The sequence below is a fragment of the Pelodiscus sinensis genome, chromosome 2 (assembly GCF_049634645.1).
Source record: "Pelodiscus sinensis isolate JC-2024 chromosome 2, ASM4963464v1, whole genome shotgun sequence".
NCBI lineage: Eukaryota > Metazoa > Chordata > Testudines > Trionychidae > Pelodiscus > Pelodiscus sinensis.
In genome coordinates, this window is record NC_134712.1 from 15,196,232 (window position 1) to 15,220,875 (window position 24,644).

At 43.2% G+C, this 24,644-nt stretch overlaps 1 protein-coding gene across 2 annotated transcripts in view; it reads left to right on the forward strand.

Annotated features, from left to right (window-relative positions):
• ADCY8 (adenylate cyclase 8) overlaps positions 1-24,644 on the forward strand; it is a 214,533-nt gene that overhangs the window by 96,051 nt on the left and 93,838 nt on the right. For both annotated transcript variants that reach the window (XM_075920134.1, XM_075920135.1), the window contains exons 4-5: positions 1,111-1,222; positions 14,809-14,936. In XM_075920134.1, the coding sequence (XP_075776249.1) occupies positions 1,111-1,222; positions 14,809-14,936 (240 nt within the window). The remainder of the gene's footprint in view (positions 1-1,110; positions 1,223-14,808; positions 14,937-24,644) is intronic.

Below are 24,644 nucleotides of genomic sequence, written 5' to 3' on the forward strand. Positions count from 1 at the left end.
TGTATTGAGCAACAGTGCCAATTAGAGACTGAAGACTAGGAGTCAAGACTTCTGGGTGTCTGTCTGTCAATGTATATGGCTCTCATAACCCTAGCCCTTGAGCACCTCACAGCCATTAATGTATTTAATCCTCACAACACTTCTATGGGCCAGACAGGAAGTCTGCTGAACCAGGCGTGGCCTCAAGTTTCCCAAGTCCCAGTGTGGCACTCTATCCATTACACCCTTCATTCCCAACTCTCCCACACTGATTTGTGGCATAACCTTGGATAAGTCATTTTGGTCCTACCCCTCAAAGATGCTCATTACCATCAATATCACTGGATACTAAACACTTAATATCTTTGAAGCTCTGGACCCTAACCCCGCTCTGCGTCAGTCTCCTCAGTCATAAAAGGGATAATGATGCTAAATATAAAGACTTAGTCAGAGGTGCTGACAGACTCCACAGGCCCCTGGGCGGGGTACGGGAGGGGTCAGCTCTGCACTCCTAGAAGGGGTGGGGCCTTATATGGAATGGGCAGGGCTGGTGGCAGCCAGTCCTCCATGCTGTCCGGAGCATGCCATGCTGGCTCCGTCCAGCCCTTAAAGCCACCCAGAGTGTGCAGCATGGTGCTCTGATGGCAATTTTAAGGGCCTAGGGCACCCAACAATGGCTGCCAGGAGCCCCAGACCTCTTTGAATCATTGGGCGTCGGTGCAGTTGCCTTTTTTTGCCCCCCATGTCAGCGGGCTGGGCTTAGTTAGTGTTTGATAAGTGATTTGAGACCCTTTGATAAAATTGCCTATAGAAACACAAAGTATGAAAACTACCATAAGATTCTTTTATAAAGCAGTTATTCGTACTTTGTGCTCATATTTTAGCACATTTCATACTAGTTCTTTGTACTGCAAATGGTCCAGTGAGCAAGGCCCACAACAAAGGCAGAATAATTTTCAAATGTTCCCTCCCTTTTTCTAAACTAATGATTAAATTACACCCCGGCCAGACATTGGCTATTTGCCTCTCAATTTTTAACATGTCCATAATAATCACAATGCACAGGATAATTGCACAATTACTGGCAGAAATGGACTGTAATAGTAATATCCTTTCCCTTTCTTTGTTTAGCATTCTTTTTGCAGATGTTAAAGGTTTCACCAACCTCTCCACAACCTTGTCAGCGCAGGAGCTGGTCCGAATGCTGAATGAACTCTTTGCCAGATTTGATCGACTAGCACATGTGAGTTAAATGCAGTTCATTTTCCATAGGGTTGGAGTGATGTTGCGTCTGCCATTCAGAGTTACAATGATGCTCACTTAAAAACCTTCCCTGTCCTCACCACTGAGATGGGATATAGCTACTAGGGATGGGTGAAGCACCAAAGCTCTGCAGTTAGGTTTCAGTTCTCTTGCTCATCTGAACCTAACTTTTGCAAAGTTAGGCTGAGACTCTCATGAGAACAGGCTTTCTTACAAAATTTTTAGAAATCCTTCTTGTTCTGTTCTGAGATGAAAACTGGCAGGGAAATAAACTGATTTGAATATTTCAAAAAGCTCAAAGATTTATTTAGAGTATGATTCAAAATGTTGAGCAAAGGTTTAAAGATTTATTATTTTCACTGGCCTTTCTTTGCTCAGTGCTCATGCTTACCAATCATAGCCACAGTCACATTCTGATTCCCTTAATTTTGTTATGTAATACCTAACTCCACATACCATCCCATTGGAGACAATGGTGTGACTTGTGGAATTAGGTGCTAATCAACATGTGTTGGCTAGAGCCTGCCTTCCCAACTCTCCAGAGGGAATGCTTGTAGAGAAAGGTGCTACTTAGTGTCAAAGTGGTAAAATATGGTCCATTATAAACTCTGTTGGGAGGGTTCTCCTATTTTCTGCTTTTCTGCCGGCTTCTGGTACAGCATTATTAACATTACGGTCTATCTCAAAGCCTTTTAAAATAAAGTCCCTTATTAGTTTCCTGTGCATTGTGCTTTTTCAGTGGACAGGTTTACATCTGTTTACACTGATACAATCCTCAGCATAAGTTCTTTCCTTGCAAATCAAGGTCAAGAAAAGTAAGACTCTATTCCTCAATTACTGAATGTAATTCCTGAGCCAACCTTTGCCATCTGGAAAGGAAATGTGCTTTCTCAAGTGTGTATGAATGCTTTGGCCCATTACCAGGGCACTAGCATATTGGCCGGTGCATTAAAATCTACTTACAATATTTGTTCTGAAAACAAACAAATAATGCTCACTCTGTGGCTGCATGGTGCTGATTCGTACTGCCAAAGCAAGCTATGGGAAAGGCGTTAAATTGGTTTTGTCTTTGATGCACATTAAACACTCATGTGCTTTTTTTCTCTCCCAGTGAGAGTAAATGATCAGTTGGGGAAAAACATATTAGATCAAATTTAAACAATTTTTGTGTGTTACACAAAGATATTTTAAAACATAGAATTTTCCACAAATATATTTAATGCATTTGTTTTACATTTCATATTTGCCCATTATGCTAGGAACAGTCTCTGGCTTTGTGTACATAAGATTTCTCATTTTTAGTTCCTCTTTTAACCATATGTAATTCACAATGCCTTTGTGTCTGACAAGCATCAAATGGATTTATCCTTATGTGATTGCTGTCAAGTGTAATACCAATTTTACAGATAGGGAAGCTGAGGTATAGAACATAACAGGGGGAGGGATAGCTCAGTAGCTTGAGCATTGGCCTGCTAAACCCAGGGTTGTGAGTTCAATCCTTGTAGAGGCTGTTTAGGTATTTGGGGCAAAAATTTGTCAGGGATGGTACTTGGTCCTGCTGTGAAGGTAGGGGACTAGACTCGTGACCTTTCAAGGTCTGTTCTAGGAGATAGGCAATTTCCATTAATAAAGCTTCTGATATCTGCTGAGGGATATCAAAAATAGCCACTGCTGTAGGTCAGAGGTTAACAAAGCCCTAGAAGGTTAAACAACTTGCCCAATGTCACATGAAGCTGTGACAGTGCAGAGTCATAGTCTAAGTTTTTCAGCTTCTGGGTCGACATCTACACACCTATTGGGAAAGCCAAAGTGACCTGCACAGGTGCTTGGAACTATTCTGATCTGAGCTAGGGGACCAGAGGGAAAGAGCATGAGCAGTGTGCCCAATCTGTTCTGCCTTCTATAGCCAAGTGGGCAGGAAGAGCAGGACAGAAAAGAGGGAGAAGATAAGCTGCACTCACAGTTCATTTTTCAGATCAGGGGACAGCCAGTATTCCTTCCTAAGGCAGCCCCATTGGGTGCCTGCACTTCACAGAGGGCTGAGTCTAAAAGATTCTGTGGGCAGCAGGGGTCTTCTTTGAGTTGAGAGTTTGTATAGTGTCAGGATTCGACTACTAGTTGTAGCTTCTCAGACCAGTCTCTCCATGAGGCTTAATGTCCTTCAGATATCCACAGATTATCCTGTTCTGCAAGAGTCACCTCAGAGCCAACCTCTAGATAATTAGCTCTTTCAGTTTAAATTAGATCAAGAGCTCTGATATCATTCTTGTTGCTTGTTCTCTGAACTCCCTCACATTGTCAATTTTCTTGACAGTGAGTTGGTCAGTATTGAATTCTCGGTATTTTTGCATCAGCATTGTCAGGAGAAGGGTTGTTGTCTCTCTACTTTATAGCATGAAGTTCTGCCCATCCAATTCCATAAAATTCGCTTCACATCTGTCTGAGAGCTGACTTCATATAATGGGGGTCCAGACTCAGCTATATATTTGTCAGTCATGATCTCAGTGTGGATTAAGGTAAACCAAAAACTCACATTGACTTCCATGGTCTTTTGAGATAGGACTGTCCAAAAACAACTAAGTGAGGAAGAGCACAAGCCCCTTTGATTTTCAGTGAGATCTGCACCTAAGTCACTGGAGCACTTTTGAATATCCCAGTCTGTAGTAGGCTGTAGATATGATGCAACCACATCTCAGAGGGGTAGCCATGTTAGTCTGTATCTGCAAAAACAACAAGGAGTCCTGTGGCACCTTGGAGACTAACAGAGGTATTACGGCATAAACGTTTGTGGGTAAAACCTACTTCAGCAAACTGGACAGTCTGTATGTCAAAGGATTAATGGACATAAATCAGATATTCAAAATGGTAACATATAGAAACCTGTAAGGGAACATTTTAACCTGCCTGGGCACTCATTAATGTGCTTAAAAGTAGCCATTCTTCTACAAAGGAATTTCACAAGCCTACAACAGAGAAAGAGTGCAGAATTGATCTTCATAGGCAAATTTGACTCTGTCTCCCTTGGCTTGAACAAAGATTTAAACTGGTTAACACCTTATAACACAAGCTTTCCTTACATTCAACACCCTATTGACATGAAAAGCTAAGTATGGAACACATCCATCCCATTCAACCTCATTAGCACTGGAACAGCAATTGACAGGTATTTTTTTCTCCTTCTCCCTTCTTATTCTGAGGGTCCCCCTTTTTTTTTCTCCATTTTAGATCATCTCATCTGAAAAAGTGGGTTTTGCTCACAAAAGCTCATGATACTATATATATATATACATATATTTGTTAATCTCTAAGGTGCCACAGGACTACTCATTTTTAAAATAGACAACATTGTTCAAACAACTTGCAATACACTCTATGGTCAGATTGGCTTAACAATGACTTTTCCTCATGTGAAAAGGTCTTTGACAGAAAGGTTTAGATAACGTTAAGGTTTTTGATATAATTTCATATTTTTTTACACCCTATATGTGCATATTTACACATCAATAATATACACTTATAATGCTGTGACAAATAGCAACCAAATCTGCTGAATCTCTTATGAACTTAAAGGCATAAAGCTGATCATATAAAAAAGGAAGTTACAGCCGCTCCCCGAGTTACGAACACCTCCACGTACGACCATCCGCACTTACGACCAAAGCGGATGTAAATGCGGATCCGAGTTACTAACGGAGATCCGCGCTTATGAACAGCGCAGTCACCATGTAACTCTATGGGATCCAAGTTACGAACACTTTGGCTACCTCTACACTGGCATGATTTTCCGAAAATGCTTTTAACGGAAAAGTTTTCTGTTAAAAGCATTTTTGGAAAAATCACGTCTAGATTGGCAGGACGCTTTTTTGCAAAAGCACTTTTTGCGGAAAAGCGTCCATGGCCAATCTAGACGCAGTTTTCCGCAAAAAAGCCCCGATTGCCATTTTTGCGATCGGGGCTTTTTTGCAGAAAACAGTACTGTGCTGTTTACACTGGCCCTCTTGCGCAAATGATTTGCACAAGAGGGCTTTTGCCCGAACGGGAGCAACACAGTATTTCCACAAGAACACTGACGATCTTACATGAGATTGTCAGTGTTCTTGTGGAAATTCAGGCAGCCAGTGTAGACAGCTGGCAAGTTTTTCCGCAAAATCAACTGATTTTGCGGAAAAACTTGCCAGTCTAGACACAGCCTTTGAGTTACAGACCAAGTGTTGGTCCGTAACTTGTTCATAACTTGGGGAGCGGCTGTACTTCATAATTTAATAGGTTTCTGGTTAGCTTGGCTAAGTAGCTATGTCTGCAGGCCCATCAATGGTGGGAGAGGAAGGGGACCACTTCTCTGAGGCCCAGAGATTCAAAAGGGCCTGGGGCTCCCAGCCACCACTGCTGCTACTGCAACAGTGGCAGCAGGAGCCCTGGTCCCTTTAAATTGCCACTGGATCCTCACACAGTGTGTTCAGGGCAGCACTGAGGTCTGGCGTGGGAATGTGGCATGTTCTGGGAGGCTGTGAGAGTTGGCTGGCTGGGGGAAGGGTGCAGCACAACACAGTCCCAGTGGCACTGACGGCTGGCTGTCACCAGTGGCTTGTCAATACAGGCGAACTAGGCGGTCATCTAGGGCACCAAGATAAACAGCCATTGAGGGTTTTGGAGGTGGGGGCGCCGATTGTGTGCCGATCGCATATTTTGCCTAGGACGCCAGTTGCTGGCAGCTCGTCTAGGGCTGCTCCTGGCTGTAATCAGCCCCGTCCCTTCCAGCAATGTAGTGTCAATACCTCCTAACCTTGCCCTGGGGCCCAGCAAATCTGTTGCACCTCCTGTCTGTCTGTTAGTCAGTCTGATTCTACTGTACAGAACACAGAAGCAGCATCTGCTATTTGACATTTTTGAAAGACATAGGCCTCTGATATGCCAAGAATTCTGGTCTATATGACTATTATTAACAAATTCCATATTGTCTGTGATATCACTAGAAGCTGTACTGAATTAAGAGCAGCTATCCACCCACCATTTGTTTAGAAGAAAAATATATTAACATGATATTAAATATATATATATATCATGCTATTATACACACACACACTTTTTTCTCTCCTACTCTCCAACATTTGCAAAAGATTTATAGTTATTAAAAACAGAAGGGGCAACTGAAAAGAAAGCAAACCAAATTGACATAAAACAGAGCTGAAGAAATGAGTTCTTCAAATATCAATCTACTGGTACAGAAGCTTCATTAATATTTCTGTTTTCCTCAGGCAGAAATTCCAAAGAGGGGGAAAATGATTGATTGTGTTTTGTAAGAGGTGTACAACTAAGAAAGTTCCAACTTCGACAAAGCAATATCTATATTTGCTATTTATTTTTCTCTCCATGTCTCAGAAAAGCTATTATCTGGCCCAACAGATTAAATTGCTTGCCATATGTCTCTGCCCTTTCTAGTCTGTGTTGATGCAGTTATAGGTATAAAATTTGAAAGAAAAATGACTGGATCCTCAATTGGCGGAAATGGTTGTAGTTCTGAAGGCTTCTATTACACCTGCTGGAATTCAAGTTCACAGTCATTGAGGATGAAAGATGAGTTCAAATCACAAAATTCAGATATGGATTCAGCTCTCTCCCTCTCTCTCTCTGGGTATGTCTACACTGCAAAGTTCATTCGAAATAACAGCCATTATTTCTAATTAACTTTAATAGCCTCTCTACATGAAAACCGCTATTTCAAATTAATTTCACTTAATTTGAATTTGCTAAACCTCATTCTACGAGGAGTAATAACAAATTCGAAATAGCTATTTCGAATTAAGTGCTGTGTAGACACTTAATTCGAAATAGGGGGCCTCCAGCCTTTCCCAGGGAGCCCTGGTGACCACTCTGGGCACAACCAGGAAAACTTACTCTCCTCTCCCCCAGCCCCGGAGACATTGAAGGGGTAGATCCTGGCCACAGTGCCTGTGCCAGCTCCAAGCCTGACAGCCCAGAGCCAGCAGTGGCCACCGGGACCCCTGACCCAGTGGCCCCAAACATAAGCCAGCAAGCCACTGGCAGCCAGCCCTCCACCGCTCCCCAGGAGCAATCTGCCAGCTCCCAGGAGCCTGCCAGGGCCCGGAGAAGGCGGGTGCCTTCCTGGTCCAGGATGGAGATCATCGACCTTATTCAGGTTTGGGGGGGGGATGCCCCCAACATCCCTGGTTTCTGCACTAGACAGAAGAATGTGGCTGTCTATGGCAGGATAGCTGCCAACCTGGCCACCAAAGGCCACATGTGAACCCGGGAGCAGGTTTGCATGAAAATCAAGTTGGTCCAGCGAGACCCCCAACCCTGGGCCCTGAGCTTTCCCACCCCCTTCTTCCACTTGCTTCCCCCTTCCAGCTCCCTCCTCCCAGGTTTTCCCCTCCCCTCTCTCATCCTCTCTCTTCGCCTCTCCCACCTCCTTTTCCCAGCCTCTCCAGAAGTTCATTCCCCCCCCCCAGTTTTGTTCAATAAACCCAGTTTCTATTTTTGAACATATGTGTCTTTTGTTTGACATCAGGAAGGGGGGCTAGGAAGGGGTAAGTGGAAGGACATGAGGGAGGAATGGGGCATGAGCCCCCGGTGGGGAGGACCAGGGAGGCTTTGAGGGCTCCTCGGGGTGGATGTTCTCCCGCAGTGCCTCCTGGATCCTGATAGCCCCCACGATAGACCCCCTGGATGGCAGGCTGCAGCAAGTGCAGCCTGATGGCAATGACCCCACGAGATGCACCGGCGTGCCCAGGGGCAACTCTGGCTCCTCACAGCCAAGTGCTGTGGTGTCTTGAGCGCGGGCACTCAGAGCACTCCAAGGCAGGACTGTTCTGCTGTCCCTCATCAAGGTAGACAAGAAAGCAGGGAACCCTGAGAACTGTCTGTCTGGGATGGGGGTAGGGTCCCTTTAAACACGGAGCTCAGTTAGCCTCAGGCAGCAGCCCCACACACGAAGTCCTAACCTGATGCCCTGCTGGCACTGGTTCCAGCCAGCCTTAACTTCGGTTCAGGGTCCACTCAGTGTCCACTCAGGAAAATGCTATTTCGAAATAGTTTTTGTGTATAGATGTGTTATTTCAAATTAGCTTAATTCGAATTAACTCTTTCAAATTAAGTTAATTCAAAATAGCGCTGTAGTGTAGACATACCCTCACTCTCTCTTTCTCACACTCACACACACATACACACACACACAGATTCCCATGTGTTCGGATCTTGGATTTGAGTTTGGACCCATCCCTCCTAAGAACTATGTTCCTATGAATAAGAAAAAATATAATATTATCATGAGAGATCACTAAGCATTGGTTTCATCATCATGTCAGAGTAGGTCCCCTAAGGGGAAGAGCAAGTGTCATGGCCTTCGTCTCTTCTATTTGAGATCTTATCAGTGCTCCTATGCTAATCAGGGTAGAACTTACTCCTTTACAAGAATAGGAGTTCTCCAAGAAAACCTCAGCTAAAGGGTTTGACCTTAATGAGTTAGTAATTGACATTCTTCCATTTGATCCAGTGTAATTCTTCTGGAGGGTCTATATTTCATATGCAGTGTAAACTAGAGATCCTGGGTACTCATGTTTATTAAAGGTCCCATGATACTAGCCCTACTAATCAGCTGCTATGTTTCAACCAGTGGTGGCTGCATTTTGTTCTTTGATTAATTTTTGTATATGTCACAGGTGTTGAGCCTTCTGAAATCTCTGGTTAAAAAGAACTTTTTCAATGTCATATAGACATATAAATATGTCCTGTAACATGTTGGATTAATGGTGTATCATATTGAGAGGGAAAAGTAATTGGACTGTGCTAATGTACATGTGAGTGACATTTAACTGAGCATTTCATTCACATTTCTGTAGCTAAGTAATGACAATTTTTAAAAAAGCCTTTAGTTTTTGTAACTTCTCTTTGAAGTTGTGCATTCTTAAAGGTCATTTCGGAGTATATTTTCTGACAGTGTCCAATACTTAATTACCCACTACAAAAGCTCCTTAGAACCATTTTTTCGTATAGGTGCAACATTAGAGACTATAAAAACCCTATTAGATCAGCAATGGACCTATTTTATCCATATAAAGCCCCAGTCTAGCAAACATGTATGCACATGAATCATTTTATGCACATGAATAGTTCCATAAGCCTTGTGCAGAAAATCAGACTTGATTGGAGCCAAAATTTCCATTTTGAAGAGTCACATAGAAACCTAAAGGTCATCGACTTTCAATGGGACACAGACGCTTAAAGCAACTTTTAAAAATGAGATTTCAGTTCCCAAATCACTTATGTACTTCTGAAACTGTTACTCACAATGATTGTAACAGTCCCTTTTGACCCCACAATCTATGAGTCTGCTATATGATCAATGCAATTGTAAGAGTTTAGAAACCTTTGCTTTAAAAAGATTTTCAGGGACTTTTTGTGTTCTGTGTTCACCCAGTTTCTCACTTACAGTCTAGATTGAAATAATTGTGAAAACTAAATGTTTGGTTAGTTGATAGTGAACATTTTGGGCTCCTTTGAAAAGTGGGTGGAATGACTAATTCACTGTGGCTGGAACTCTGATAAGCTGGGCTTATTTTAATAAATATGATCCGTCTTTTTATTTATTTTTTCTGAGAATTTCTGCCTGAGGAGACAAGAAATGCTAATGAAGTTTCTGTTTGTGTGTTTCAGCAGTTTGATATTTCAGCAACTCATTTCTTCAGCTGAATTTTATGCCAATTTGCTTTGCTTTCTTTCCAGTCACTGCTGGTGTTTTTAATAAGCCAAAGCATATATCATTCACATGCTACTCTGTCATAAATAGCTCATATATTCATGGTAGGACTACAAATTCTCTTTTGCTCTGAGTTAAGGTGCTTTGGACTGGGGGAAAACATTCCGTATTAACTGCTAATGATCTCTGATAGAACTGTTATTGCGTCTCATCTAGGGCATGATCCTGCTCAATTTATTTAGGCAAAACTACATTTGACTTAAGTTGCAATTTTTCTTGAGTGAGAATGGCAGGATGAGGCCCCTAACACTATCATTCAAATCAGAGGAGAAGGTGAGCTTTGGAGAAAAGGAAATTTTCCAGTGTCTGTGAGACAGTTTGACACTAATTGGAACCAACAAAATATATTGCTAATCACAGGGGGATGAGTGATGCTAATGTGCATTTTGGAGCAATGTTGCCTGTCATTCATGTTGAAAAGGAGAATTTCTGGGGTTCCATGAGAAATATAGAATAGGAAGAGAAAATAAGGAATACAAGAGACATCATCAAAGAACAGAACAGCAACTGCTGGTTTGAAATATTGCTCTCATCCTTTTTTTTTCTTTTTTTAAAGAGCATTTGGATCATTTTGCAGCTCAATAATTTTTTTCTGCATGATGCTGGATTTCACTCTACATAAGCTTGCAGTTTTTTAATCATCTATTGCAATCAAATTTGCACCCTAAGGTTTGAATACTAAAAGGCAGGGCTGATTAGACCTCGGTGCTGTTTTCTTTGTCACAGAGAGGTGCTGGGAAGTTCCAAAAGACTTCGGTCCAGACACATTATTGTCACATACCAGAATATAACTGGAAGGATTTTTTTCCTAAAGAATAGCAAGCAATATGTAATAATAAGTGTTACTCTTTCAGAGATGCTTTTGGTATCTGGAAATGTACTATTTTTTGTTCTTTATCAGCAGGTCTGGCCTTACCATGAGGCGAACTGAGGCGGCCGCCTCAGGTGCCAGACTGTGGGGGAGGGGGCGCCACTAGGACCCAGAGTGTAGAAAATTGTGTCTGCTGCTGGTGCATATGTTTTCTCTATGAAGTACCATGAGAGGAGTAGAACAGGAAGAAGGCAGAATTGAGACCTTTCAAAGTTTTGGCCCAACCAAGAGGGCATTGGGGCATCATTTGAGCTCCCCACCTCAGGTGCCAAAATGTTGTGGGCCGGCCCTGTTTGTCAGGATGGCATGTTATTAAGTGATAATTTTTGTAATTTTCACAGGTGGAAAAGAATCTATTCAAGAATGCATTGCCTTATTCTAGAGGCCTCCTTTTCAGTATGGGTGTGTCTAAACTACATGGCTCTATCAATGGAGCCATGTAGATTAGGCTGATTGGCAAAGGGAAATGAAGCCGCGACTTAAATAATCGCGGCTTCATTTAAATTTAAATGGCTGCCGCGCTGAGCCAACAAACAGCTGATCAGCTGTTTGTCGGCTCAGCGCGCGAGTCTGAACGCTCCCGCGCCGACCTGAAGGCCCTTTATCGACCTCCCCGTTATCCCTCGTAGGATGAGGTTTACCGGGGAGGTCGATAAAGGGCTTTCATGTCGGCACGGGAGCGTCCAGACTGCCCCAATCTGCCGACAAACAGCTGATCGGCAGAGCGAGGCAGCCATATAAATTTAAATGAAGCCACAATTATTTAAATCGCGGCTTCATTTCCCTTTGCCAAACAAACAAATCTACATGGCTCCGTCGACGGAGCCATGTCGTCTAGACGTACCCTATAATATTACACAATGCTTATTCTAATATGTCAGTGTAAAAACAAAATATAATGTATCCACCTGAAATCAGTAGCACTATTTGAGAAACAGTGTCTCTTATTATGAAAATGGGTCTCAGGATCTGTCCTTTAGTGAACATAAAGTGCCTAGAACCACTTACAAGGAATGTGCTACCAAAATGCAAAGGATTATGTCAGAGGATCAAGAAACTCTTTCAAGTAAAAGTTCTGGTATTGCTAATCAACTCCCATTGACATAAAATTGTTTGACGTGGAATCCCATATCTGAGCAGCATTTAACCTTTAGTATCTCTGAGTTAGGGAGGATGATGTTCCAGTCCAGTCAGAAAAGATATCCCTTCAGCCCTAATCACCAGCAGTTCAGTTGTGTGGGTGTGTCTGTGGGTACGTGCACTCACATACGGACATGTAATAGGAGGAAAGGGGCCAGCCTGTTCACCATTCAAGTCCCACTGAGGACTTCAGTGACATTTACATTGTGCATAAGCATATTCTAGCATCAACATAGGGGTGGATTTCACCTATCCTGCATGCTCAAAGGTCGGGTTGACTTCATCGAGAGCTTTAGTCCCAAGTGACACCACCCTTAGATCACTATTAGGAAAGGATGTTCTGAGCCTGTTTTGCAAGCCTTCACTCTTATTCCATACTAATGTAAATTGTAGCCTGGAGGCCCATTCAGATGTTAATAACCGATTCCAGAGGCATGGATGGCACTAGCTATTGCTCAACAAAAGTCTCTTCCAGATGTAGAACACCTTCCTTTGTGCCGCTGAATCACTGTAATTTCAATTATAGCACATTGACTCTCAACCGCAGGCCACAAACCAACAAGACACATAAGCATGTTCCTACAACTGAACATGTTCTTAAGTGCTTTGTTGTGTTGAGGTCAGTGTAAAAATGAGTTTTATTTCATCAACTGAAGTGCAGAGCCAAACTGATGAATACGTGGCTGTTTCTGGGTGCTGTTTCACTAGAAATTTATATGCCAAAGTAATGATCTAAAAACAGATAGGATGATGTTTCAGCTCATTATTATGGAGTCCAGTTATACTTTCTATATGATGAAATACTGTATTTTCTCTTGAAGTTGAAGAACATTTCTAGTTGGATAGTATGTAAATAAATACGTATCTGTGAGCAATGACATCTAGTTTATCATTTTATGTCAGAATATAGGCCTAATCCAAAGCCCATAGAAATCAATGGGAGACTCTTGACTTCAGTGTTTAATTGGATAAGGTTTGGGGAATGTCAGAAATTGTATTGGAAACAAAATCTCTCTCTCTCTCTCATATATATATATATGCTTCTTGGGCTAAGACTCAAAGGTCTTCCTGTGCTATATTTTCTTACCTTGCAGACATGAATGAAGAGATAACAGAAAAAAGTCCAAACCAAAAATAAATAACAGGTCTTTAAATCTAACTATTTAAGCTTTTTTATTTTTTCACTTTAACAAAAATCCTGTAAGGAGGGGCAGAAGTGCTCAGAAACATTGCCTGTGCCGTTCATTCTGAAATTGCTTGGTGAGAAACTAAAAAACTGCTTTTTAAGATAATTAAATGTAATGGACAAAATGTGATTTCTTTGTAAGGGACAGAGGCAGAGGAGGAAAACCATGGAAGTTCTTCCTACTACAGTAAACTTCCAACAATCCGGCACTTTTAGGACCCAGGGGGTGCCGGATTATCAGATATGCCGGACTATCGGAAGGGGGAGCTATGAGAGGTCTGGGGTGGGGTGGGGTGGGGTGGATGCCACCCCAGACCCCTCATAGCCCCCCCTTCCAATAGTCCGGCTCTGCCCCAGGCGTCCCCGATTCAGCTCCTACTGGTCAGTTTCAGCAACGGCTGAATCAGGGACACCTGCGGCAGAGCAGCTGGGGTGCTGCCGGGTTGGTCCGGTAGCGCCGCCCCTCGGCGCTGCGAGACCAACCTGGCAGCACACCAGCCGCTCTTGGGGACACCTGGGACAGAGCAGCTTGGGTGCTGCCGGGTTGGTCCTGCAGCGCCGAGGTGCAGAGCTACGGGACCAATCCGGCAGCACCCCAGCTGCTCTGTCCCCGACTTCCCCCATTCAGCTGCTGGTCAGTTTCAGCACTAGCTGAATCAGGAAAGCCGGGAGCAGAGCAGCTCCAATTGTCCGGCTGCCTGGAGCACTTCCGGGTTCCCGATGGTGCCGGACCATCAGGAGTGCCGGGGCGTTGGATGCCGGACCAATGGAGTTTTACTATACATTGATTATTCCCTGTTTCCCAATATTCCATAATTTCCTGGACAGGGAATGTATCATTCCTCTCTGTGGGCCCACTGGAGTCAGTGGAAAGACATGCTATGGCAATGATGGGCAATATCTGGCCCACAGGCTGGATGTGATTTGCCAGGGTTTGCCTCGAAGGCTGCCATGACTGTATTTACCTGCGCCTCTGCAGATACAGGCACTTGCAGCTCCCATTGGCTGTGGAACACCATTCCCAGCCAATGGGAGCTGCAGGAAGCTGTAGGAAACTGTGTTCCTGTGTGCACTGCTTCTCACAGCTCCCATTGGCTTGAAATGGTGATCCACAGCCAACAGGAGCCGCAAGCGCCCATACATGCATGGGCACAGGTAAATAAAGCAGCAGCAGCCCAACAGAGGCTAGCCCTGGCGAACCGCCTCTGTCTTATTGCCTACCTCTGCACTACGGTGTAGGTCAATCCCTGGATATTTCTGTGGTTCCTTAAATATGAGACTCTTATTAATCGATTGTGCTGCTTCTGAGACCTTTGCCTAGCTTCTAATCCAATCTTTCTAAGAATTTTACCCACCTGCAATAAGAACTTCACACACACACACAAAATTCTGGAAATATAAAGGCATTAATTTTTAAAATCAGAACAAATCACGAAAGTATAAGTTACACATATATACACACACACACACAGAGTATAGCTAGAAACTGCATTTACATTTCCTTCCAGTGTTTTTTCACTGCTACCTTCATGCCTGTGTTGCAAATACCAACCCTTTTCTACATATCTTTCTGTTTTTATACATTTAATTTAGGAACATCATTGCCTTAGAATTAAGATCCTGGGGGACTGTTACTACTGTGTTTCTGGACTCCCGGAACCTCGCCAAGACCACGCACACTGTTGTGTTGAAATGGGACTTAGCATGATCAAAACGATCAGGTAATTCTTTCCTTTGTTGTCTTATTTTGTTGATGCTACTGTCCTGTGATCTGTTATTGAAGCATTTTTATTGCTAGACAGAGTAAATCTTCAAATATCTTGATGGTGCATTGGCTTCAGAGATGGATTATAGATTTACTGGAGCATGAAAGAGAATGTTTTGATCTGTAAAGCAACACCAGGTCCACATTCAGAGACATTGAATACCTTTTAGAATAATACTCTGATTTAGAACCTATACTGCAATGTCTATAGCGATAAGAAGAAGAAGGGGGAGGGAGAAGACAACGGCCTCAGTATTTCCTAAGATTGGAATTTAGCAGTTATTCACTTTCATTGTGGTATTTTTTAAATTGAGGTTGCTTAGGATAAAATGAGTCTGGCTCATTTTCTATAATCTCGTTGACAATCAAAGATCAGTAAATCTGCAGCTATGGCAATGGCATTCTCTGAATAATAGCTCAGAGAGAAACATATAAATGATGTAAGATTTGCCAGCCTAACAGGCTTTGCTTATTAAATTAAGGTGGCCTCAATCCCATAGGAGGTAAAAAAGTTCATTTTAAACTTGAACCCCCAGTATGTAGATAACTGGGTTCAGAAGCAATTCAGTCCCTCTGGAGGACCTAAAGAAGTATATTGAGGAAGCCCCCCAATATATATTAATAATTAATAGAAGGACGCTTGAAATGCCTGCTTTCTTTGTGCCTAGAGACGTATGTATTTCCCCTGAGCCATATTCAAACATATATGGCTATGTCTACACTGGCGGCTTCTTGCGCAAGAACAGCTGTTCTTATGCAAAAGCTTGCCGGGTGTCTACACTGCACGCACATTCTTGCACAAGTAAATTTACAGTCTAGCATCGGAAAACAGGGCTTCTTCCGGAAGAGTTATTTCTCTCCCCACAAGGAATAAGCCCTCTTGTGCAAGAGGGTAGTATAGACAGGCAACATACATTTATTGCGCAAGAAACCCCTATGGTTAAAATGGCCCTCACAGATTTCTTGCACAAGAGAGCATCCACACTCCCATAGACGCTGTTGCACAAAAGCACATCTCTTGCGCAAAAGCACATGCCAGTGTGGACGCACTCTTGTGGAAGACTTTTTGCGCAAGGACTCTTCCACAAAACAGTTCTTGCGCAAGAAGCTGCCAGTGTAGATGTAGGCATAGTGTTTGCTTGCACCCTGTTTACCAAGTGATCCAGATCACTCTCTAACAGTTAATTATCCTCTTCATTGTGTACCACTCCCACAGCTGATCTCTAGTTATTGTCGTAATATACGGTTTATCATAGTTTTAATAAGTTTAATAATAGTTAAATTCAACTGGAGTTGTGAGTAAGTTCCTGAGGCACTTTTGACCATCCCAGCCAATGTAAATGATGCAGACTCCTTTAAAGGCTCCTTTAAAGATCCCAGCCTGAATCTCTGTTTCTCAGTTCCTTACTTGTACATGGGGGAAATGATCATTCTTCCTTTCTTCCACCCATGTTTCTGTCTTGTGTATTTAGATGATAAATTATCTTACTATGTATTTGTACAGTGCACTGTAGGATCTTGATATCTCTGGGGCCTTCTGGGAGCTATAGGCAGCAGCATCCAAGCAAACAATATTTTACATGTTTGAGAGACAGCCTAGCATTATCTACAAAAATATGTCATTTGAACTGAAATGGCTCTCATGGCTAGAATGGAAAAAACCTTGCGTGCTCTGAAAGCTTTTGAACTGACCCATACAGAACTTATTGTTGGCAGGATGAGTCTGAACTAAATCCTGCCAGTGGTTACATTTTGGGATGTCTTTTCTTTTCCTGGGTGCTTCACAAAAGAAATATCCTTTTGTGCATTAAATATTTGGAGGACTTCACAGGAGACTTAGATCAGAGACACATTTAGGCCAGTTAGCTCAATTCAAGGCTTTCTTGAATGATGGGAAATATTTATGTGGAAATTCCAGTAACCAAAATAAGAATGCTTGGCAATGCTGTTTGTGTAGTTCTAGCTTCCACTATATGCCATGAAGCTCTATGAATATACCTGAGTTTAACAGAAGAGGAGGAGGACAGAGCTGCTAAGGGCCTATCAAGAACATAACCTACTTTCTCTGCATCCCTTTTTTCAATTTTATGTCGTATCCTCCAGATTATTATAATACAAAAAAATTAGAACAATAATAGTAGGGCCCAATAAGAATGGGAAATCCTTGTTCCATGAACTGTGCAAACACACTTTGAAAGAACTTCAGAACCTGTCCCAACAATCTGAACAGACAAAACAGAGAAGGGGGTAGAGGAAATGGATGGAATACCCCCAAGCAGAGTAAGCAGTGTGATGGCCAGAAAATACCATGTTCTGTATTATCTGGGCAAGGGTTAGTAGGTGTGCTTTGTAGTGAGGGGTTAACTCTGTGGGTGGGGTTAAGATAGGAGGGATTGGATAACAGAAAATGAAGGCAGGAAGGTGCAGGGGATAGGTCTGGGAGATGAGGAAGGAAGCTGGAGTGGGAGTACAGAAGGCAAAGAGAATGAGGCTGAGTTGAGGAAACCCTAAGAGTGGCATGTGAAAGGGGAGTAGAGAAAACATCCAATTAGCTCAAGACCTGGAATGTCCAGCATGAAGAAAGCGATGTGATGATGGCCAGACTGACACTGGAATACTGCATCCTCATCTGCAGTCCTCATTTTTAAAAGGATGTTGGAAAAACTGAAAAGGATGCACAGAAGAGCCATGAAAGTGATTTGAGGGCTCAGAAAAAATGCCTCGCAGTGAAAAAAGGAGAATGACATAACAAGAACCAATGACAGGAAGCTGAAGCCAGAAAAATTCAAATGAGAAGGAAGGCACAAATATTTAATAGGGAGGTTGATGAACTATTGGAACAAACTTCCAAGGGAAGTGGTGGATTCTTCATCTCTTGTTGCCTTCAAATAATGACTGGATGACTTTCTGGAAGACATGCTTTGGCCAAACACAAGCTATTGTCCTCAATACAGACCTAAGCGAGTGAAGTTTAATGGCCTGTGATAGACAGGATAGTATATCCTAGATGGCTTCTTCTGGCCTTAATCTCTATAGATATCATAGGTGGCCAACACTCATGCAGAGCTAACTTTTGTGATGCTCAGGTGTCTTGAGTTTCTCCAGTCCTGACACTAATTCTTCTCTGGAATTTTCTTCTTCATTAGGAGAAGAGAGGTTGGGAGGTCATGTGAATTCTAGTGACATCAGACGGACATGGGGTTTCCCCGCACATTAGTGGAAATCCAATCAAAACTTACCAATACACTTACGTGGAAGGTCAAGGAGTCTTAGATAACCACCCACAAAAGTAACAGCTGAAAAAAATATTTATTAGGACAGGAAAAGTAGTCTTGCTACACAACTGAAACTCAACTCTGGAAACAGTTTGCCTTCATTATAAATCAGCCTATCTATGTGTAGTCTCTAATAGTAGTAACATTAATTCAAGGGGAAAAAACCATGCTACTATGCATGAACTCATTACCAGACCTGCCAAGTTTCCTGCTGTTTTCCAAGAATTTCTACAGATAGGGGTGTTATTTATATCAGCTCTAAAGTTACATCTACACTGCAGGCTAAAGTCGCATTAAGCTATGCAACTTCAGCTATATTAATTGCGTAGCTGAAGTCAAAATAGCTTAATTTGGCTTTTGGCGCTGTCTATACAGCAGGCAGTTGAAGGAATAACACTCTTCCTTCGACTTCCCTTAGTCCTTTTGAAATTATGGTTACAGAAATCAGAGTAAGAAGCCTGTTATTTCAAAATTATTTCAAAATTATTTCAAAATAATGGGCTTGCTATATAGACATGAGTTATTTCAAAAAAAGCATGCAGTATAGATATAGCCTAACAGTGTAATTCCAGAGTAAATCCATTCCTGAAGCTGCTCTAAATTATATAGGGCCCACGAGGTGTACAGATAGTGCGGAATGGCTTGCTAGTTCGAACTATCTAGCCCGTGCCGCGTGTAGCCGCGCGGCACGGGGTTCGAACAAGCCGGCATTTAAAAATGGAGCCGGACGGCTTATGCAAATGAAGCCCAGGAAATTCAAATCCCGGCCTTCATTTGCAAGTGCGGTATGCCTACATTACCCCGCTAGTTCGAACTAGCGGGATAGTGTAGACATACCCTTAGAGACTAATAAAATACAATAGTTCTGTAGAACATCACATTCATCTCCTACAACCCCCAGCTTAAATCTCTCCTGTGCACCATTGACACTCTACAACCTATCTGGAAAAATGATTCCTCCCTTTCATAGGCCTTGGGAGACAGGCCAATCCTCGCCTACAGACAACCCCCTAACCTGAAGCAAATTCTTTCCAGCAATCACACTTCACACCTCAGACACACTCACCTAGGAACCTACCCCTGCAACAAACTCTGTTTCCAACTCTATCCACACATTTATACAAGTGACACCATCACAGGACATAACCACATAAGCCACAACAACAGAGGCTCATACAACTGCACATCCTCTAATGTGATATATACCATCAAGTGCCAGCAATGCCCCCTGCCATGTATATTGGCCAAACTGGACAGTCTCTATGATAAAGGATAAATGGACACAAGTCAGATATCAGACATGGTAACACACGTAATCATGGGGAACATTTTAACCTACATGAGCACTCATTAATGGATTGTAAAGTAACTTATGAAGGAATTTCAAAAGCCAACTACAGAGAGAGAGAGTGCGGAATTGGCCGTCTTATGCAAATTGGACACTATGCCTCCTGGCTTGAACAAAGATCTGTACTGGATGGCCTATTGTAAAACCTGTTTTTCTTACATTTAACGTCCTATTGACATCAAAATTTAAGCATGGGATACTGCCAGCCCACTCAGTTAGCCTCATTAACACCAGCACTATAACTGACAGGTGCTTCCACCCAGGAGTGGCTCTAGATGAGCTGCTGGCAACTGGTGCCCTAGGCAAATAGTGCGATCGGTGCCCTCGCCTCCAATCCCCTCAATGGCCGTTTAATTTGGCACCATAGGCGACCGCCTAGTTCGCGCCTATGGACAGGCCACCACTGCTTCCAACCTCCTCCGTTCTTTTTCTGTTATAAATTCTGAGGGTCCCTCCTTTTCTCTCCACTCTGCTCATCTGAGGAAGTGGGTTTTGCCCACAAAAGCTCACGATACTGTGTATGTATGTGCGTGTATATATATTTGTTAGTCTTTAAGGAGCTACAGGACTACTCATTGTTTTTAAACGTAACTACTAGTTACAGAATGTTGAATGCAAACAAAACCTCCAGGTCCCATTGAAGTCAATAGGAGTTTAGCCAAAATAAAACTCTGTCTGCTGATTTTTTTAAAAATGTTGACAACTTGGGAAATTCTCATGAAAAATTGTTTCATTGGAATTTTCCCAAGATCTATCCATTGCCTAATGCCTATCCTTTATCTTTTCTAAGGCTTAGATCTGGCTGGCTAAGAAAGTTCTAAGCACACAAAAACAGTCTCTTCTGAAATGCTGGTATTGTCTTTCCTTGTCATAGGCGTCGTTCATATCCTAATATCTCCTTTCAGTCAGGGCCCAGTTTCAGTGCCCAGTGGGCACTTCTCAAATCAGAGAGCTTCTTTTCTTCTGCTCTCTGATGTTGACTGCAGAGACATGATGGAAAGAAGTCCCATAGCATTTGACAGATACTGTAGATTGAAAGATTGAGGGCCAGGCCCCAATGCTGAACATACCATGTAGAAATTTGCTCTTAATTGCCTTTGAATAACTGCTAGAGAGGAATAAGTTTTACTTCCATTTGCCAGTTTTGACACTGGACTCAAAAAGGGCAAATCCTAAAAAATAAAATAAAAAAAGAATTTTGGAGAACAACATTCAGAATGCCATCAACTCCAAGAGACAACAGTCCAAGAGCAAGTAGGAAATTATTTGCCATAATAGGTGTACTTGAACACAATGCTGGTACAGTAAGAAACCCATATACGCTGGTTGTTTATAGAGAAACATGTTTTGGTTCAATACATTGGAGAACAAGTGCCAAAAAAATAATTCATCACTGTGTAAATCTCAGTCCACACCTCTTGTCAAGGTCACTGAGACCTCTTGGTGTCTGGATCTGAAGAATAAGTGCTAGGCTAGCAAAATAACAGCTGCATAGGGACATAGCACAGTCATCATTTTTCTAAGATTTTCAAAAGTGTAAGAGAGGACAACAAAGGTGAATTGCTTTTTCTGCGAATCCTCTCATTTGATATCATTTCTTTCCCATTTTGAAACTCAGTTTCACCCATTGCAGTGATGTCCTTGTTGACAGTAATCAAAGGCCAAGGACTGAATGGAAACAAGCAATTTATCCTTCTGTCCTTAGAAATGACCTGTTTGAGTCAGATTTCAGGCTGGGGTGCAGCTGAGGTGCAATCATCCACCATTACTGTTGACTTCAATGGTAGCAGGCCTGGGACTTGAATAAAGGAATAGCAAATTTCAGCCTACCGTGCACTTTATTTATTCTGAGACTGCCAGCAGGGCTGTCAATTAGCAGTAGTAGAGGTTTTTTAAGGTGAATTTAGAGTTCATTAATGTTAGATTGACAGCTCTGAAGACTCTGTCTGTTGTCACAGTAGGTATAGCTCAGGTCACTTAGTTGTGAGCTACTCCACTCTGACCAACCAAAGTGCCTCATCTCTCTCTGGGAAGGGCCACCTCTGAAGTGCAAAGTTAGGCTCTACTCATTTAGTGTAAGTTCATTGTAAACCCATCCTTTAGCTCAGGTCTTCATCTAGTGTAGTTGCATTTAAATGGAGCACATAAATGGGCATCCTGTATAATAGTCGGGGGAAGGTATTGCCTGCCCAAATCTCCAACCTGGCCCCTCCCACACTCCGCCTCTAGAACACTCTTCTGGGCATGGAGTGTTGCTGCCCCCAGTGCCCTCCCTCCCTGAGCTCTGGGGCCGAGGAACTGGGGACATGCACCCTCCCCCTCCCCATGCTTCAGGGCTGAGGCATGCACTTCACAGAGCCTTTGGGACTGTTAACAAAGTTGCCTAGTAATGTCAACACTGAGGGTGATTTTTGAGAAGTGAACTTTACCACACAACAGGGCACAGCTGAGGGTTTGGGCAGCTTAACTCGCATTTCCTGATTTCCAGACAACTGTAGCATTTCCTTAACAAGCATTGCTTTGCATTGGCTTTGTTTGTAGAGTATCTTTTGGACTTCAAAAAATGGCAATGGTGCATATAAGTTCCTAAATCTGGGACTGTCGGTATTATGGGTGATCTGGAGGTGTTCTGTCCCGTGCTCCTTAAGAGATTTCCCAAAGTAAGCACCTCCCCTTGTGAACCTGTCATGTTGGGAAGTTGGGTAAAGCACTTTACATTTCCCTCAAGTCTGGAACATTTAAAATATAGCAAAGTGGTGTTTCTTTCTGCAAACCATCCAAAGAAAAGAGCGGTGCTCACTAGCCCTCTCACATTTTACAAGGTCTGCTGAGGGATTGGCACTTTTGCTATGTAACTAAGATAATCATCCATGCGTACATGATACAGCTTCCATTAGTTATGATTTTGATGAGCTTCATGAAAAGCCCTGTGCAAAATGAACTGTGTGAGCATGCAGGGGACAATTTTCAGTTTTCTAAATCCCTACCAATTTGTACAAGCACACCTCAAGACTTAGACACAGGAAGGTCAATGGCAGAATACGTCCATCGACACAACCACTGTTGCTCAGGTAGGTGGTGTCCCAACAGCATTTACACCAGAGGTCAGCAACCTTTCCAAAGTGGCATGCTGAGATTTAACCCTTCTTCCCAGAGCCATGCCACTCTCCCAGGAGAGGGGGAGGGACTCTCTCCACTGTGCGGCCCATGGACTACCTGGGTCAATGTAAACCTTTCTGCAAATTACCAGTTGCTAATGGAAACTCACTGTTAATTAGACCTGAGCCATTTTGTTAGTGCTGCAGCTGGGGAGAACAATTTAATTTAAATTAAACAGATTAAGCATTTTAACTCTCTCATGTTAGTTTATCAAACTTCATTTTAAATAAAGTAAAATATTATGTCCAACACTAAAGTTTTAAATGTTTTCTTTATTTATTGCAGAGGCAGTGAACCTTTTTGGGGTTGGGAGTCACAGACACACAGAACAATCAGTTGGGGACCACACAAGCGAGAAGCATAAAGACAACTCCAAAAACTCCCAACCCTCACTGATGTAGTCCCCAACTGAGACACCTCATTCCTTTGGTGCTCCAGTCTTATGGGGTGAGGGGAAGGGACAGAGAGGACTGGGGTTCTGGGCTTCCCATAGGCCAGATTTACTTTTCTGGGGTTCCAGACTTAGTGAATTTTGTGGCCCCCCTTAGATTCTGGGGTGGGAACAAAAATATATGGGACAGGGCTGCCATGAGTGGGATAGGGATACAGGAAGGAGTGAGGAGGGAAGGGTCTGGCAGGGAGTTTAGCGGCAGGAGAAGGTGTGGGGTGGAGGTAGAAGAGGGAGTTTGGGTGGGAGGGAGTTGGAGGAGTAATGCAGAAAAGGTGAGAGGGTGAGAATGCAGCCAAATAGCTAGTTGGGGAAGAAGGCAAAGAAGTGGGGAGTAAAGGAAAGTGCAGCTTCTGCAAAGTAAAATTGTATCCCCCCTTACATCTTCCCTCTGCTCCAGCCTCGATTCCCTCAGCCCCATGACCCCCCCCCCGCCTGACCCCCTGCATAGCCCCATCCCCCTCCGTGCAACCCCGGCCCCCTCCCATCCTGCTTCTTCACTGTCCTTCATCCCCCTTCTGCCCCCCACTGCGCTCACCGGCAGCGCTGTGGCAAGGAGAGGTGGGGGGGAAGAGTCTCTTCCTTGCTTGGACCAGCCCTTTTCCTGCAGGCTGTAGCTCTGGGCCTGGGACAGGCAGAGCCCAGGGCTGGCTCCAGCCTGGCAGGGTGCAGAAGGATGCTGGGCAAGGGGCTCCCTGACATTTATCACCCCCCCCACCTCATCAGGAAGCCAGAGCTAATGCTCCATCCTGTAGCTGCACGGCTGAGGCTGGAGCCGCAGCATGTGTTCCTGGCTGCGTGGGGGGGAGGGGCAGGGCTGAGCTCCCACCCCACATGCCATGGGAAACGGGCTCATGTGCCACTTGTGACATGTGTGTCGGGGTTTGCTGGCCCTTGATCTACACTAATGGTTTATGCTGGTACAGCTATGACACCACAGCGGTGCTTCTAGAGTCCCTGCAGTGGAGACGTGGCCCAAGGTAGTGCTCTTTAATAAGGCTTGTTTCTGTGCCAGATTTTAGTTATGCGACCCTAGCCATTTTGACTTCAGAGCTGCTCAAAAAAGATCAAGAGATTTTTGTTATAATGGGAAAAGTGTATAGTTTTTCAATCCCTTCATATTTTAAGAATATTTTTTATCCAAACCCTCTAATGAATATTTCATCTTTGGATGAAGACCAATCCTAGAAAATGTCAGCCAGATAAGGGAGGTTTTGGAAAGTGATTAGTTGCTCAGAGTAGGAGGAGGTTAGGGTTAGGGTTAGAATAGGAAATGTGTATCTTAATTAAAATAGCTTTAGTTATATCTTAAATATTAAATATTCAAATATACTTTTATGGGAAAGGACTCAATGGACCCCACAGTTGCTTCCATTTGACCCCCCTCTCTGTCCCCCCCCCCCCCCCGCCACACACATACTCTCACACATATAT